The sequence below is a fragment of the Pan troglodytes genome, chromosome 9, assembly GCF_028858775.2.
Source record: "Pan troglodytes isolate AG18354 chromosome 9, NHGRI_mPanTro3-v2.0_pri, whole genome shotgun sequence".
In the NCBI taxonomy this organism is placed as follows: Eukaryota; Metazoa; Chordata; class Mammalia; order Primates; family Hominidae; genus Pan; species Pan troglodytes.
This window is the reverse complement of record NC_072407.2, coordinates 127,298,357-127,314,880: the sequence shown is the minus strand read 5'-3', so window position 1 is coordinate 127,314,880 and position 16,524 is coordinate 127,298,357. Positions and strand designations below refer to the sequence as shown.

The following is a 16,524-nucleotide window of genomic DNA, read 5'->3' as shown; positions in this document are numbered from 1 at the left end:
CATCTCATTGATTCTTATCAAGTCTGCTGCTTAGGTTCCATCGGGACATGAAAACTCAGAGAGGCTAGGACACAGTGGAGGTGGGACTCAAACCTAGGTTTCCAAAAACTATTCGTTACACCACTCATCTGGAGGGCTTTCTAGACCATGATCTATGCTCACTACACGCCCCTGCCCCAGGGGTCTGAGCAGCTGCGAGGTGAGTCTTCAGTATGCATAGGAATCCCCTGGGATCTTGTGAAAATGCAGGTTGAGTCCTTAGGCCTGAGTGAGCCTTAAGAGCCTGCATTTCTAATCTGCTCCCAGGTGATATGACGCTGCCAGTCCACAGGCCATACTTTGAGTAGCAATTCTCCAGAGTATGACAAGCATATGTCATCAGGCTGTCGGGCAGTTTTCAGAGGCCACGCTACTCCCTTCCCTCCTTATGCTCCCCACAAAAGCACAGCCCACTGCACCTTGCCCAGGTTAATTACAGGTGTCTGTGCAGTCTCATCTCCCCATTCCCAGCTTCTCTGGCCACTGGCTGGTCCTGGAAGGTCCTCTCCTACCCCATTTCTCCACCTAGTGGGGTCTCTTACTCAACCTTTAGGACCAAACTCAAATATTGCCTCCTCTGTGAAGCCTTCCCTGTTGCTCTGACCACGTAGCTCTGGTTTCTTGTTTGTACGTCTATCGGTGCCTGGAGAGATGGAGGGAAGAGACTATACATTGACCCTCCTTCCGCTGGAGTCTAGCACAGCCCCCCACATAGGAATAGTAAGGATTCAATAAGAGACTGTAAAGAGGGAAGGGCAGAGGGAAGGAGGTCCATCCCACACTGGGGTGGCTAGCTTGACCTTTCTTAGAGTCTCCCTGACAGGTACTGTGACCAGGTCCTAGAGTTCTTTGGGGCCCAAGCCAGAGCTCTCCACCAGCAGGCAGCTGGGCCTAGCCTATGTGTTTCACAGGGCAGGGCACAGGTGCTGTGTTTTGTCCCTCTCCTGGGCCTGGGAGGCCCCTGGTGCCAGGATCTGTGGTCAGAGGCCACTGCTCTGGACTCCCAACTGTTGGTATTAGAGGCATTCGGCTTATCTGAGGAACTAAAAATAATGCCGATGAGAATGAGAATAACAGCCCTAATTACCACCATTACCATAAAGGCACTGTCATTGGGGTGGTGGGGGAGGATTCAGAAAGAAATCAATCTTCCTATTCATTAGTCTTGGGTGAATCATTCCACGTGTTACTGGCATTCGCACCTGCTGCAGTGTGTGCCCAGCCAGAGGCGAGCCACACTTGCTGATGCATGTGAACATATAAGCTCCCACAAGGGAATATGAGCAAGGGTCCAGCCTCAATACTGAGTGCAGACTTGGGCACCTCTTCTTAGTGGTTAATGATAACTAAAGTCCCTGTAGGAGCCTCATTCAGGCCTGTTCTCAGGTGACAGCATCTTCCTCCCCAACTATGTACAAGAATGGGAGTTCATCAAGGAGACAGGCATTTCCCTGAGCCCCATCCCACCCTCTGCAACATTCAAGACTCAGCCCTGGATGCTTGGGGCAGATGCAGAACAAGAAGAAACAAGCTGCCTGCCCTCAGCAAACTCCCCTTCTTGGGGAAAAGTGCCAGAACCTACAATCACACACAATACCTATTGTTTAAAAACAGAGACTACCATGAATCCAAGTGTGGTCCAATAACCAGCTGCATCAGATTCACCTGGAATGCTTTAAAAAATGCCTATCCCTTTTCCTATAGCTTGATCTACTGATTTGTCCTCTTTGAGGATGAAGCCCAAAACCGTGTGTTTTAACAAGCTCTCCCTGTGATTTTCATGCCTCCTGAAGTTTGTGGACTGCCAAGTTCTAGAGGGTGCGGTCAGAGGTCCAGTGCTCTGGTGGGCTTGATGGAGGGAAAGCAACAACAGGACACAGGTCGAGGAAAGGGTCCTGAGGCAGCTGCCTGTTTGGCTGAGCGGAGGGTTTCTGATACCCATTAGGGGTCATCTCCCTGGTTGAGATAGGAAGTGCTGCCTAGGCCTCCATATCCTTCCCTAGACATTTCCAGAAAGCTAGAGTCACTGTGGACAGCTGAGGGGTTTCTGGATTGAGTAGAGAGAGAAGGAGGCCAAGGGAGAATAGCTATTGGCCGTCATCTCTGCCGAGCCCACCCTTTGGCCTGCATTCTCATCCCTCACAGCTGAGCTGGGCCTGAAGCTGGTTGAGGGCTGTAGACACAGCTGAAGTGTCTCCTACCTGTATACAGCTCGCTTGTCAGCCTCCAGCTGGGCCTGGGGGTCGATGGGGGCACTGGGCACAGGTGTGCTGGCAGCAGCTGAGGGGGCAGAGATGTGGACAGCCTGGGCCTTGGAGGGTGGCTGGGCGGTTGCCGTCATCTGCAGAGAGAAGAAAGGGGAGGTGGTGGGTTAGCATGGCCAGGGTGCTGGTCTCCAGGCTGTAGTGTGAGGTCCGCCTTGGCCTGTGCTGTGCCCGGAGGAGAGCAAGAGGCCAAGAGAACTGTGAGCACACAATGAGCATCCATTCGTACGTGTGCTACAGTGGGAAGAAAAGCAGGCTTTCTTCAAATGAGCATGTTCTAGAAAACAATTTCAGGCCATCCAAAACCAGGAGATGCCCAGCACACTCTGAAAAGAGATGACTCTTAGTGCAAATATGGTAACCCTTGCCCAGAAGTAGAAAAAAACAATAGGATGAACCCTTTAAATTGTGCTTATGAGTCGTTTGGCCCATCATACAGTTGATTTGATGACTTTGAAAAGCAGGAAAACAGGAGCTGAATCAGCTGTCGTTTGGACACAGGTTTATTTATTCCCTTTAATGGAAGCCACAGGCTATGGTCTCAGTGGTTTTGACGGATGACTGAATGGCTCTCCAAATTTGGTTTACCTGGCCACTTCAAGATAAGCAGACTTTAGTGGGCAATGAACAGATTCTTGTTCTTGGCCATAACAAATATTTAGGGCAGGGGATTTCATAATCTGTGACACATTTTTGAAGGTGTCCCGAGGCCGACAATTTTGTACCAACCAGAGCAACTCCTTTTAATATTATCTATTAGATTTTCTATCTAAGGTTTTGTTTAAAGAAATGGTTCAATGGTTTACATTTTTTTTAAACCATCACTATGGAGTTTCATGCTTTTTTATTTCCTTCAGTCAAAGAAATCTCTAAAAGTGTGAATGATGATAAGCCTCAACTGTTCTCTTACATCACCCTGTCCATAGCACGATGGTAGCTCTCCCCACATGTGGTGTTGGGCTTCATGTACTTATCTGTCTTCTCCTCTGAGGCCTTGGTCACTCCTTCATCACCAGCTTCCAACTAGCACATACTTAGTAAAAAGGTTTGATGCTTCATAAAAATACTTGCGGAGAAAATGAGTGAGTGAATAAATGAATGAATATGCCTTGAAAGAATCAGATATTTTATAGTTGCAAAGTTCATCATATGAATCTAGGTCCCTGCTTTCTGGAAGAAAAAGTATTATATGTCTGTGAATACAAGCATTGCTGATACATATATCCCCAAGACATTTGCATGTCTTCATTTAGATCTTCTCTTCATTTAGATCTCCACTCAGATGCTACCTCTTTGGAGTACCATACAGCCCCTCTGCCTTTTGCTTTATTTTTCTTCATAGCCCTTACCATGATCATATTCTATATTTATGTGCTTATTGATTTTCTCTTCACTCCCAGCTAAAACGTAAGCTCATGGAGTGATTGTAACAGTTGTATTCCTAGGGCCCAGAATAGCCTGGCACTAGTAGGTGTTCAATAAATATTTGTTGAATCAATGAATAGATGAATGATGGGTGGTGAATGAGGTTGAGACTATAAAAGAAATGTACCTGCTTTCCTAGATTGTATCGTTTATTAGGCAGAAATACCCTTGCCGCTGTTGGCTGATCTGGGGGAGCCTTTCCAATCTCAGTGGGTAAGAGGCTAGACATAGCATCATGTGCCTGGAAGCCAGAAGACAATTGCTTGATTCCTACTGTTTTCCCCTATTAGCCTTTGACCTTGGGCAAATTCTTTAACTTTCCTAAGCTCCTATTTTCTCATCAGTAAGCAAATTGGTGACCTTTAGGAATTCATGAGTATTAAGGAGGTGCTGTAAGAAAGAAAGCAGAAGCAAATGCTGTTCCAATTTTCAAAATAGAGAAATAAAGTGAATTCTGAAAAAAACTAAAACCCAGTAATCTTCACACTTATCTGGGCCAGATTCATTCCTTCATTCACTAATGCAACTGATTATTTCTTCAGATACTTCTTGAGTCCCTGCCATGTACCAGGCACCGTGCTGGGCATTGGGGTCACAAAGATGAGAGATTGCTATCAGAAAGCTCAGTTCGTGGATCTGACATGACCATTAAGCTTGCAGATCAGGAAAACATGATGTAAGTGACCTCAGCAAGGTATTTTCCATGATAGCCTGGCAGAAAATGTGGAGAGATGCAGCCTGGTGGACAATTGCATGGATTAGAAAACTACACCCAAGGGATGACAATTAAAGGATAAATGTCAGTTTGGGGCAGGTTTCCAAAAGAGTGTCTCATGCTTCCTCCTTTTCCTCTTATTCAGCACTTTAATCGGTGATTTAGAGAACGTCTAAAAAAATGCTCAACAAATTTATGAATGCCGTGAAACAGGGATCCAAAAGATCTTTACAGATTTTGGCAAGGGGCTAAATCTGATAAGATTACTCTTCATCTAATAAGTTAAAATTTAACACTTCTAACATTTGGGCCAAGAAAAATCAATATTGAAGTGCAGGGAAGGAGAGACATGGCTTAGTAGCCGTGTTTTAGTTGACAGCTGGCTCAATATATCAAAAGTGTCTGTCAAAAAAAAAAATCCAACCTAAACTAATGCTAGCTGAGGATGCATTAACAGAGGCATTGCTCACAGCATGCAGAGACTTCTGGTCTTGCACCACTCTGATTAAACAAATACATGAAAGTACATTCAAAGTAGGGTTGGCCAGGATGGTAAAGGGGTTCGGTACTTCATTGTATGAGGAATATTTGAAGGAACGTGGGATATATAGGCAAGATTTGGGGGGTGGGGGAGAAGGGGAAACATGAGAGCACCCTTTGAATATCCGAATGAGGAGATTTGATTATATCAGTTCTGTATGACTCGAAGGGCCAAACTACAAGCAATGCATTTGATCCATAACAAGGAGACAACCTAAATAATACCTTTCCAATCCCCCAACTCTTTAAGGCTGGAATGGGCTGCCTCCCTTTCCAGGTGAATTTCCTGCCACTGCAGAGGCCAAGCAGAGTCGGACTGACCAGCTGGGCCACCGTGGAGAAGATGGGAGCTTCAGCTGGGTGGCTGGGTTACATGATATCTGAAGCCCCTCCAACTCTGACAGGCTCAGACACCATGAGGGTGTTTTAATAATCACCACCCACCACACAGCGCTGGTGTGAGGCTCGAATTTGACGACGTGTAGTATGTAAAAGTGCTTTGGAAACTCTAGAGCGCTTCACAGATGGAGGAGAGGTTGTTATTATTAAACACGAGATTTCCGGAATGTACTTCTGCCATAAAGCAAGGCATAGCTACATCTGCACAGCTCGTCTGAGGGTGACATGTAGGGGGAGCAGTGTGCTCTGCTCTGCCCACTAGGAGTGAGTTTCCTCGTGTCCTTGAAGGAATCCACAAGCGGCTTCTGTTAGCTGAGCTCTTGGGATGAAGAGGGATGAAGAAGGATGAAGTCCCCCTCCTAGGCAGGACTTTGGGGAAAGGTGTGGGGGGAAGGCCCTGGAGGGAAGCTCAGAATAAAATGTAAATCAAAAGTGGTCACTTGCCAGTGTTCCAAGAGGCCCCAGCTGAGAGGCTGTGACTGGCAGAAGTATGTAAAGAAGACAGCAGAGCTGGTCTGAGGAGGACGATGACTCAAATTTATATAGCTCATGGGGGCCAAGTCAGCAAACTCTGCATTTCCTGCAGGTTTGAAGAATGAGTGTTTATCCCCAAATAGGTTTCTTTTTCTAGCCAGAGACATCCACTTCCCAGGAACTGGAGCTCAAAGGGAGAGGACCTGCAGCTGTCCACAGGGCTTGGGAGCCAGGAGGATGGGGATAGCTTGAAGTAAGTTTCTTTGGGGGAAGTTACTGGGCAGCACAGCCTAAAGAGCTCAGGTGTGGACCAGGGGCAGGGCATGGCTATTAAGCAGTGGGCTGAAACTGCCTTGTTCTGGCCTGTGAAAGCCAATTGTTAAATGTTCAGAAATTTTGCAAATTGGCTGACATCACATTGAGAGCTTGAAATTGGCCATGGTGGGAGCATTTACACCATGGAAATTGGCAAATGCTGCAAATCAGGGCTTGCCCCTGCCCTCCCCACCCCCACTCCCAGAGAGCAAGTTGTTAAATATTTACTAGCACACCTCTAATTTCAGTTTTTCCCCAAGTAGCTTTCTTCCATTCTTTTTGGTCTGGCACGGGAAGAAACTCGTCTTACCCACTCCAAGAGGCCACTTGGTGCATTCACAGCTGGTCTCAGAACTGGCCACTCCAGATTTGGAGCTTTTCCCCAAGGAGCCCTCAGAGCACTCTGGAGACCCTGCCTTGGCAGCCCGCTAGGGACAGGGACAGGGACAGGTAGGCCATTAGTGTAGGCATGGAGGACTGTCCCTTTTCAACCAGGGAAAGCTAAGGCACAGAGGAGAGGCAAGGTTGAACGATGTCCTCAGAACTGCCTGGGAGATCAGAAAAGCCTCAGAGAATGGGAAGAGCAGAGGATCTGGCCCTGGGTTTGATGCTCCTCTGCCAGTTATTAGCTACTTGTTTTGGGACAAGTTTCCTGATCTCTTTGGTTTCCTAATCTGTAAAATGCAGGAGATAATACTCAATCTGCAGGTTGTGCAGATTAATCAAGAGAACCAGACAATGGCTACTGATGGGGCAGGAGGCAGCATTGCCTGGGGAGGCCCTATGAGATGTGACATTGTGCCAGCACCTACACCCGTGCTAATAAAATATTTCTGGGGTGGGTGAGTGGCTCACGCCTGTAATCCCAGTGCTTTGAGAGGCTGAAGCGGGTTCTGCGCTTCCCATGTCCTCTCTTGGCCTAGGGTTCTTTCTTGGGGCAAAGACCCTGGGGCCATCACCTCCATGCACATCCCTCCTGTAGATGCTATAACCACTGGACTTCTGTCTGCCATCTAGCCAGAAACAGTTCTGCCTTAAGCTTGCAGCTAAGGAAACCCTGCCCAGATTCTTGGTTTGAAGGTTCCTTCTTTTCCCATTCTAAAAAGGAGTGGGAAGAGTCAGGGGTTGTCAGATGTATATGCAGGTGTGTAAAATCTGGGTGGGGCTGAGAGATCCAGCCACGCTGGCAGTCTGGCCTTCTACTCATGAAAATGAGTAGGAGATGCTCCCTGGTGTGTTTTAAGGGGTGCTGGGAAGCATGTAACTTGCCCTCACTGATACCCAAAGCCCCCACAGATGCTTCTTTTCTGTTAAGCACCATCTTTTTCCAGTTGTAGGGGAAGAGTGACATGTTTTGTTCTAATAAGCTAATAAAATATTTCTGGGCTGGGTGCAGTGGCTCATGCCTGTAATCTCAGTGCTCTGGGAGGCTGAAGGGGGAGGATTGCTTGAAGCCAGGAGTTCAAGACCAGCCTGGACAACAAAACAAGAACCCATCTCTGCAAAAAGTAAAATAAATTGGCTGGATGCGGTGGTGTGTGCCTGTAGTCTCAGCTACTTGAGAGGCTGAGGCAGGAGGATTGCTTGAGTCTAGAAAGTCGAGGCTGCTGTGAACTATGGTCGTACCACTGTGCTCCAGCCTGGGAGACAGAGCAAGACCCTGTCTCTAAAAAAAGAAAAAGAAAAAAACCATGTGGGCCTTCATGTTTCACAATAATCCTGTGCAGTAGGTTATCATCATCTCCATTTCACAGATGAGAAAACAGAAGCCCACAGAGGGCCTTCTGACTAATCGCACTATGTGAATTGGAGCATTTAATTACTTTTCTTTGAAGAGGAGAATGGGAAGATTTTCCCCTCTCTGTGCAAAAAGAGGCAGGAGGTGTAGGGGGGCTCAAATTAGAATGAAACTTCACTCCCCCTCTGCACGTGTTCTAAGTCTCCATCTAGTCCACCCCATCCTCACTGCTGGTCCCAGTTTGTCCCTCTCCCTCAACAAACCTCTCCCCTACGAGTTCAAATCATTCTCCCAACAATGATCGTGCCAGAAACAGTTCTCCCATGTGGAACCCATGTAGGAAGGCACAGCTGGTTTATTAATCGAAGGTGGCTCACTGCTGGGTCAACTTCCCTCCCAGGCTACGAGGAGCCTGGAGGCCGAGAGCCCACAGGAAACCTGCCTGCAGGGGCTTCAAGCCTTCTGGAGCCCGGAGGCCCGAGTTGCATTCAGCTGCTGCCTCCTGCCAACTTCCCTTCAGACTTCCTCTCTTGCTCATGGGAGGTGGGAGCAGATGGTTTAGAAGTGGGGCTGATACCAAGGTCTTTCCAGCACCCATAAAAGATGGGGTGGGATAGCATTAGGAGATATACGTAATGTAAATGATGAGTTCATGGGTGCAGCACACCAACATGGCACATGTATACATATGTAACAAACCCGCACATTGTGCACATGTACCCTAGAACTTAAAGTATAATAAAATAAATAAATAAAGTCAAAAAAATAAATAAAAAAAAAGAAGATGGTTGGCGTTGGGGAGAGCAGAAGCGTGGGTTTCAGATAGAACTAGTTTTGAATCCCACTCTTACCACTTACAGCCTTAAAGATGGAACTTTACCTTCTGGGGTTTCAGGTTTCTCATCTGAAAAATAGGCGAGGTGCTTCCTACCTCCCACCGCCATGATGGGGATGGCTGTCTCCTCCAGTGGATGGTGGCAGAGCATCCAGAACCAGGCCAGGCTCCTCTGCCCCAGGTCTGCGTGGCCCTCAGCATGCTGCTGCGACCTGTCTGCTCACTCGCCTCCCTCCCTCACTAGACTGTAGGATCCTTGAGGGCAGGACCAGGGCTTTTCTGTTTACTGTCGTAGCCTCAGTGTCTGGTAGAGAGAGTATCTGAACTATCTGTTGAATCAGGAATGACTGGTATGGAGTGGGCAGGTCTGATTGAATGCTACCATTTTAGCTGCAGATTTACCTCCTTGACCCTGAATCCTCAGTTCACAAAAGAGAAGTCTACAGTTCCTGACCACATAACTGACTGGGGGGATCTGGGTGTCCAGCCCAGAGCTGGAGACAATGGGACAGAGCACGCTGTGCTGGGATGAATCTCTGCTTTGTATTTGGCTCTCTCCTGCCTGTGTGATTTGGGCAAGTTACTCAACCTTTTTCAACCAGGGTCCTCATCTATAAAATGGGAATAATTATACTCAAGGTACAGGGTGTTCAGAATTAAATGAGACAATTATATGCAAAGTAGCTGGCCCTCAGTAGCTATTCAGCATATGGCGGTTATTGTTAATATAATCCACACAGCCTACAGCCCACACCCTGAGAGCTGGCTGCTGTTGTTTCTCTCATGTGGGCTGCCCTGGGGGTCCTACCAGTGTGGGTGCCACCCCTGCTGAAGGAACCCATTCTGCATAAATTCCCTGGGAGGTAGGCAAGTGTGAGTTCAAGTGCAGGAACAGGGGGCCCCTGGTGTCACAGAAGGTTACATCATGCGTTACCAGCTTGGAATTGAGTGTCATGCCCAAGGCAAGGACTCAGTTCCTCTGAGCCTCAGTTTCCCCATGAGGTAAAAATGGAGCTATTAATATCTCTTCCCAGGGCTACTGTGAGACCATATGTGAGGGTGCATTGCAAGCAGCAGATGCCCCACAAACCTTGGTTTCTAAGCAATTCTAATGCTTCCTTTTGCTAGATTTCTCCTCTGAATCAAATCCAAATCCCACCCCCTGTTCAGATCCGGCCCCAGTGCCCCCACTCCTCTGCATACAGTCTTGCTTGTGATGACTATTAAACCCCCACACGCCTCCTGCAGGGCCTCTTTCTGAAAACGCTGAACACCCAAGCCTTCACCTTCTCAGCACAGACACTCCTTTTTTTCCTTTTTCTTTTTTTTTTTTTGAGATGGAGTTTCGCTCTTGTTGCCCAGGCTGGAGTGCAATGGCACCATCTCGGCTCACCGCAACCTCTGCCTCCTGGATTCAGGCGATTCTCCTGCTTCAGCCTCCCGAATAGCTGGGATTACACCGGGCATGGTGGCTCACGCCTGTAATCCCAGCACTTTGGGAGGCCGAGGTGGGCAGATCACCTGAGGTCGGGAGTTCGAGACCAGCCTGACCAACACGGAGAACCTCCATCTCTACTAAAAATATAAAAAAAGCACAGACACACCTAAGAGGACATCCCCTCTTCTGAGCCCTCCACCTGACATGGAAGAGTAGGTGCCAGCCAGCCCCAGGAGGGCCCCCTTAGGCTGCCAAAACCTTGTGTTCTGGCTCCCTGGGGCTGCCCAGGCCTAGCCCTCAAGGGGCCACTGAGGCTTCAGGCGGGCCCGGCAGGGCTGGCACTCCCTCCAGTTTGGGGCAAGCCAGGTATGGGATCAGTTTCCTGGCAACCAGGAGAGAAGCCAAGGACCCGGGAAGAGGTCAGGGCTTGAGGTCACTTGGTAAACATCAAGTCTGGCCTTAATAGGTAGGAGGCAACAGGGGACATGAACATTGTTGGGGGGCACAGAGTCCAGGGCGCTCCAGACCTGGGCCTGCTCAGGCGAGTTGGAGTATGGGGATATGTCCAGTTTAAAGATATGGGTGGCTCAAGCAGGCAGAGAGAGCGGTCAAGGTGCACAAAGAGAAGAAAGGCCCAGCAGAAAACAAAAAAGAAAGAGAAGAGTCTGTTTTGATGAGTCAAAGCAAGGGTGGATCCCCATATGGTCCCTGGGGTGTTGCCCCTGGGGCAGAGGGACCCTTCGCTAACAGTCACAGAAAAAGCTTAGGGGAACTTTCAAAGCTACTGAAAGCTGCTCACGGATCCACAGCCTTGTCACCTGCACAGCCCTCCTCCCCTTACCCTATCGCCTCACACCTACCCTTGGTTGCCTGAGCGCACCTGATGGTGTCCACCTTCCTGCCTTTCCAATGGTGTCCACCTTCCTGCCTTTCTGATGGTGTCCACCTTCCTGCCTTTCCGATGGTGTCCACCTTCCTGCCTTTCTGATGGTGTCCACCTTCCTGCCTTTCCGATGGTGTCTACCTTCCTGCATTTGCTCCCACAGCTGCCTCAGCAGGGACTGTCCTCATCTCCCCTGCAACCTGCCTCCCACCCAGCTGCAGCTTCAACTCTTCCAAGAAGCCTTTCCTGCTTCTCCTCCCTCCCCAGGCCGCAGAAGACTGGACTCCTGCCTGATCTGAACGGACCCCAACACCGGCAACACCAGGCCCTTTGCCTGTCTCATGAGCGGGCTGGTCTCCCAGCTCCCACGCCTGCCCGTGGTGTACTCCCACGTGTTAAATGACTGAAGGATGACCAGAAGGAGGCAATGACTGAGTGATGTGTTAAAGGCCTCAGGGATCCCAAATCCTGGGAGAGGCCAAAGAAGGCCCCTCAAAATATTCCCCAACCCAGTTAGCCCAGGGAGAGGAAGGGCCGGCATCAGAGCCGGACAGCCCAGTGTAGCTCAAAGAGGCTCTTGGAACAGCAGGCCTTGGTCACCTCCATTCTGATCCCAGGCCAAGTGGACAGAACAGACCATAGAAGAGTTGCTCAGTGGTGTACAATGGGGGTTTCAGTTAGTTAATTAATTTTAAAAGGGTTTGTAAGTGGTGGTTTACACAATGTGACTCATGGAACATTCACTGCCCCTAACTGCATTTCCTGGGCTGTCACTGACAGGAGGCCAAGAAGAGGAAAGCTGTGGACTCCACTTCCCAGCTTTGTGCATTTTCCCGGGAACTGATGGCCTCCTGCCCATCCCATCGCTTCCCTCTGGAAGATCCTTCCCTTTTGTAATAGTCCAAAACCAGTGATTTCCAATAGGTCCTTCAGAGGGCACGCCAGAATCCCTGTGTGTGCACATCTCTGTGTGTGCCTGTGTGTAAGGGGGTGTTCATAGCTGGTAAAACCTATTTGACATGCCTACTATGTTCCTAATAAAAAGTAATTAAGGTTAAATCCCATCTGGGCTGCTGGAGATGTGCAGGTGATCGAGTGAAGAATGAAGTTGGGGTGCGGGTGAAAAGGGGCTGAGGAACACCACTGTACTTTTTGTTCCCACACTCTCAACAGCCTCGTGAGACAGGGAGGGCAGAGTTATTCTCATTTTACGAATGCAGAAACTAAGGCCCCACATGGACTCTAAGCTCCAAGAGGACAGGAACTCCGTTGATTTTGCACCCCAGTACACAGCACAATGTCTGCATGGCCCACAGGACACACTCAATGTTTATTGAATGGATAAGTGGATGAAAGAAATAGCTCTGAAATTACTTGCCTAAATTTGTATAATTCATCAGCAGTGGAGCTGATAATTATACAAATTCTTATTACAAGTCCTGATTGCTGAATTTCTACGAGATTGAGTCATTCCATCCTCCTCTTCAGACCACAGACTTCAAGAACAGCAAGCATCCTGGGGCCCTAACTCACCCACCTGCCTCCTGCCAGGCCGCACAGACACCAAAGCTTTCTGAAGACCAACTAAGACCAACGGCGTGCGAAAGGGAGGCAGAGCATGTAAGGTCCTCCCCAGACCCACTGCTGACTTGGATCACCTGTCCCCTGATTTATTTTAGGCTTTGTATCCCAGGGCCATTAACTATTTTTGTAGCTGTTTAGGGCATTCATTCGTTCTGCTTGGGGACAAGGGAGTAGACAATAAAATCTCTGTTTTTGGTAAATATCAGAATATAGTAAGTTCATCAAATAAAATACCCAGACCAGGCCAGTAGAGTGTTTCTTCCCAAGTTTAAAGCCATGCTGACAGCCCACCATCTCCTACATGGGCATAAAGGCCCCACGGTTGGACCTGGAGGTTGTTTTTGCCTTTTACACAATGAAGAGTCCAGGTCTTGAGTGAGTTGGAGTTCAGGGATATGTTCAGCTTAAAGACATGGGTGGCCCAAGCAGGCAGAGAGAGAGGTCACTGCGCACAAAGAGAAGAAAGGCCCAGCAGAAAAGAAAAAAGAAAGAGAAGAGTCTGTTTTGGTGAGTCGAAGCAAGGGAAGGTGGGTCCTCATATGGTCCCTGGGGTGTTGCCCCCAGGGGCAGAGGGAGCCATCAATCACCATCACAGAAAAGGCTTAGGGGAACTTTCAAAGCTGCTGAATTAACTCTATTGCTGCAAAGCAAATGTGTTTCACAGGCAGCTGAGCAGAGGGCCCTGCAAGGCAGGGGGCTCCAGCCCTTAAAGAGATGAGAGGAATGTAAAGCGAGTGTGAAAACATCTGAACCCACTTCTGCCTGTCACAGCTGTGTGGCCTGGATGGAGGCCATTCACAGCCAGGGGCCCCAGCCACCCCCTTTTGCCTCCAGTTAATTAAACCAGCATGGGGATCCTAATGACTGATCAAAGCCCATCCAGCTTCCCCAGGATATCTGCCTCCCCTGGCCCCACCTGGAGTGGGGATGGTGCTAGGACAGGGAGGGAAAGAAGGTGCCCAGATAGACAGGTCTGGCTTCCTCAGTGTGGCTGGCCCAGCCTTAGCCTTCCTCTTGCAGGGTAAGTGAGACAATGTTGTCTTGACCCCAGATCTCTGAGTGCCATGTCCTGGAGTCCCAGACACCATTCTCCCCACTCTGAGGGATGCTGGAGGTTCGGGGTGAGGGGAATGGGAGGGATGCAGCTTTTGCAAAGGGGCCCCAAGCAAACACTTGACTTCCTTCCGAAGTGAGCCTCACAAACCGGACCTCAACTACGAGTTCTAACTGCCTGTCTTTTCTCTCTCTGTTCAAAAATGAGGCTGCATCCTTGGTGAACTTCCCAAACCCTTTCAATGCCACTCATCATCAAGTCATGCTACGTAAGCCCCTAGCTACCTACCCATCAGTTTGTTCCTAAACTATCCATTGAGTTTAGTTCCACATTGACAGGGGCTGTGCCTAGTGGGTCAGACTAGGATCTACCAGGATTTCTGCTTTCTAGTCCAATGCTCATGCAGCTGACATGCCAGGGACACGCAGACTGAAGCATACTAAACATTGACTACATACTCAAATAGACCAGATACAATATTTGTCTTGCTAATAAGCCAAGGGCAAAGATATTTGTGGAACAGTAGGTATGTGTCTGTGTTTGAGGAAAAGTTGTTGGAGGGGGGGTGCTGATAGTGAGAGTGTGTTTTGTGTGGGAAGGTGAGGGAAGTGAAGTGGTTGCCTTTGCTAGTGAACCCGGATGGCTCCCCGGAGTGGCTGATGGAGCTATAGAAGTGAGAACTTTGCTTGGTGGGTGATGTTGCATATGGGTGTTACAGGAAGGTCTCGAGTGACATTTCTGAGAGTACATGAATGAGAGGTATTTGCCCAGAAGGAGTGACGGGGTGGTTGTGTGTTCCCAAGAAAATTCTGGGAGGGAGGCTGGAGTGACACTTGCTGGGATTCTAAACAAGGCAGGAGAGGACAGAAATAGTAGCAAATGGAAGGGTCAGTGGGGATTCTTGGGGCAGTGGGAGGAGGGGGCTGTGAAAGTCCAGCTGACAGCCAGGCCCACTATGGCAGAGATACAGAACAGAAGTGGGGTGATGTTGGAATCAACACAACGCACTGAACTGAGGATCACACACCTAGTTCACATCCAGGTCTCTCTAGAGACAGTTTGGTCATTAGGCAATCATTGTAGAATTCCACTACCCCAGTGACTTACCCCTACCTCTTCAGGGCATAAAGTGAGGGTCTGCATCAAGGACCCAGTTACAGCATGCTGGAATTGGGGTCCTGTAGTTAAGACAGTAGAGGGCGCTGCTACTCTGGCAGAATTTAGCAGGAAGCCACCAGAAAGAGGAAGTAGGTCACAGGGAGGGTTCCACTAGGTTGTTGCTTTTGCACTTTCTTTCTTTCTTTTTTTTTTTTTTCTTTTTTTTTTTGAGATAGAGTCTCACTCTGTCACCCAGGCTGGAGTGCAGTGGCGCAATCTTGGCTCACTGCAAACTCCGCCTCCCGGGTTCAAGCCATTCCCTTGCCTCAGCCTCCCAAGTAGCTGGGACTACAGGCATGTGCCACCATGTCTGGCTACTTTTTGTATTTTTAGTAGAGACAGAGTTTCACCGTGTTGGCCAAGCTGGTCTTGAACTCCTGACCTCAGGCAATCTGCTCACCTCAGCCTCCCAAAGTGCTGGTATTACAGGCATGAGCCACCATGCCCAGCCCGCTTTTGCACTTTCTAAACATATAGTCATCCTTCAGTGCACAATCAACAGAGAGTGTGGCGGCCTTACAAACAATCACAAAGTTTCTCCAGGATGGAATGCAACAGAACTAAGGGGCTAGAAGCCGCTTAGCCATCGTATCACTTGGCTTATGCCCAAATAGCACGAGGCCATAACAGTGAATGCTTCTCTACTAAAATGGGAAGAAAAAAAAGCCTCCCTCATTTTTAATAACTTTATTCCCCAAACTTCAAAAATGAAATTGCCAAGTTAAGAACTTGCCTTGAAAAAAAATTCTAATTTATTATAAAGAAGGTCCGGGGCTTGGGAATTTTTTAATGCAGATTCCTAATTTTCCAAAGTGAGATTCTCCTGTGCATTTGAATAGATTATGCTCGGTATTGCTAGCCCTTAGCACAACGGGAACATTATTAAAACGATCGCATGGGTCTCAGAGGAAGGGCTCTGCGTCTCGCTTCCTTTTTCATTTGGGGGACTTCATATCAGAGACTGCCCATTTGTTGCCTGTGGAAGAAACTGGGTTTCTGAAGAGGTGACGGAGAGGTGTGCTCAGCTGCCCAGGTTGTGAGGAAACAAGTCATACGTGGCCCAAAAGTAATGAGATTAGACCTAAAGGAATGAGGAGGGAGTGGGCCTTGTTTCCTGAGAGCTCTGTTTTGGACAGGATTCCCTGGTGTGCCTGGCCCATGTTCCCATCAGGTCCTGCTTCCCTGAAGATGTGGAGTCTCAGAGAGCGGCTGGTTCTTGGGGATATGAGCATTCTGAAGGGAAATGCAGCAGTCTCCCCCTAGGAAGCTGGGGTCCATATCTCGAAAAGATAAAGGGAAGAAGTCAGGGGTCCAATGCAAGTTTGCAGAAAGTACCAGCAGCCAGGCATGCACGGAAGAGCTGTTCCTACAAGGGAGCCCCTCCTAGAAGCCCGAAAGAGTGGGCAGAAGGCCCTCAAATACCAGCACTCTCTGGAGAGAACAGCCTTTCCCCCTAGAGTCAGAAGCCTTTGTTCTGGGGGCATCCCCCAGCTCCCCCATCCCTCCCACTCCACCCCTGCCCTAGCTCCTTTCCCTTAGCCCCACATCCTGCTCAGTTTCCTTGGGAACCAGCTCAGCTTGGGGAAGGCCAATGGCAATTTGGGCATAGCCTAGTGCCTTCGTCAAGGCCGTAAAGACCCTGACATCTTGACCTGGTCAGTTC

At 48.9% G+C, this 16,524-nt stretch overlaps 1 protein-coding gene across 10 annotated transcripts in view; it reads right to left on the bottom strand.

The window, feature by feature from the left end:
* Nucleotides 1-16,524, bottom strand: part of PKNOX2 (PBX/knotted 1 homeobox 2) — a 320,839-nt gene that overhangs the window by 62,770 nt on the left and 241,545 nt on the right. For all 10 annotated transcript variants that reach the window (XM_054661696.2, XM_054661694.2, XM_016922234.4 and 7 more), the window contains one exon: nt 2,241-2,380. In XM_054661696.2, coding sequence (XP_054517671.1) covers nt 2,241-2,380 — 140 coding nt within the window. The remainder of the gene's footprint in view (nt 1-2,240; nt 2,381-16,524) is intronic.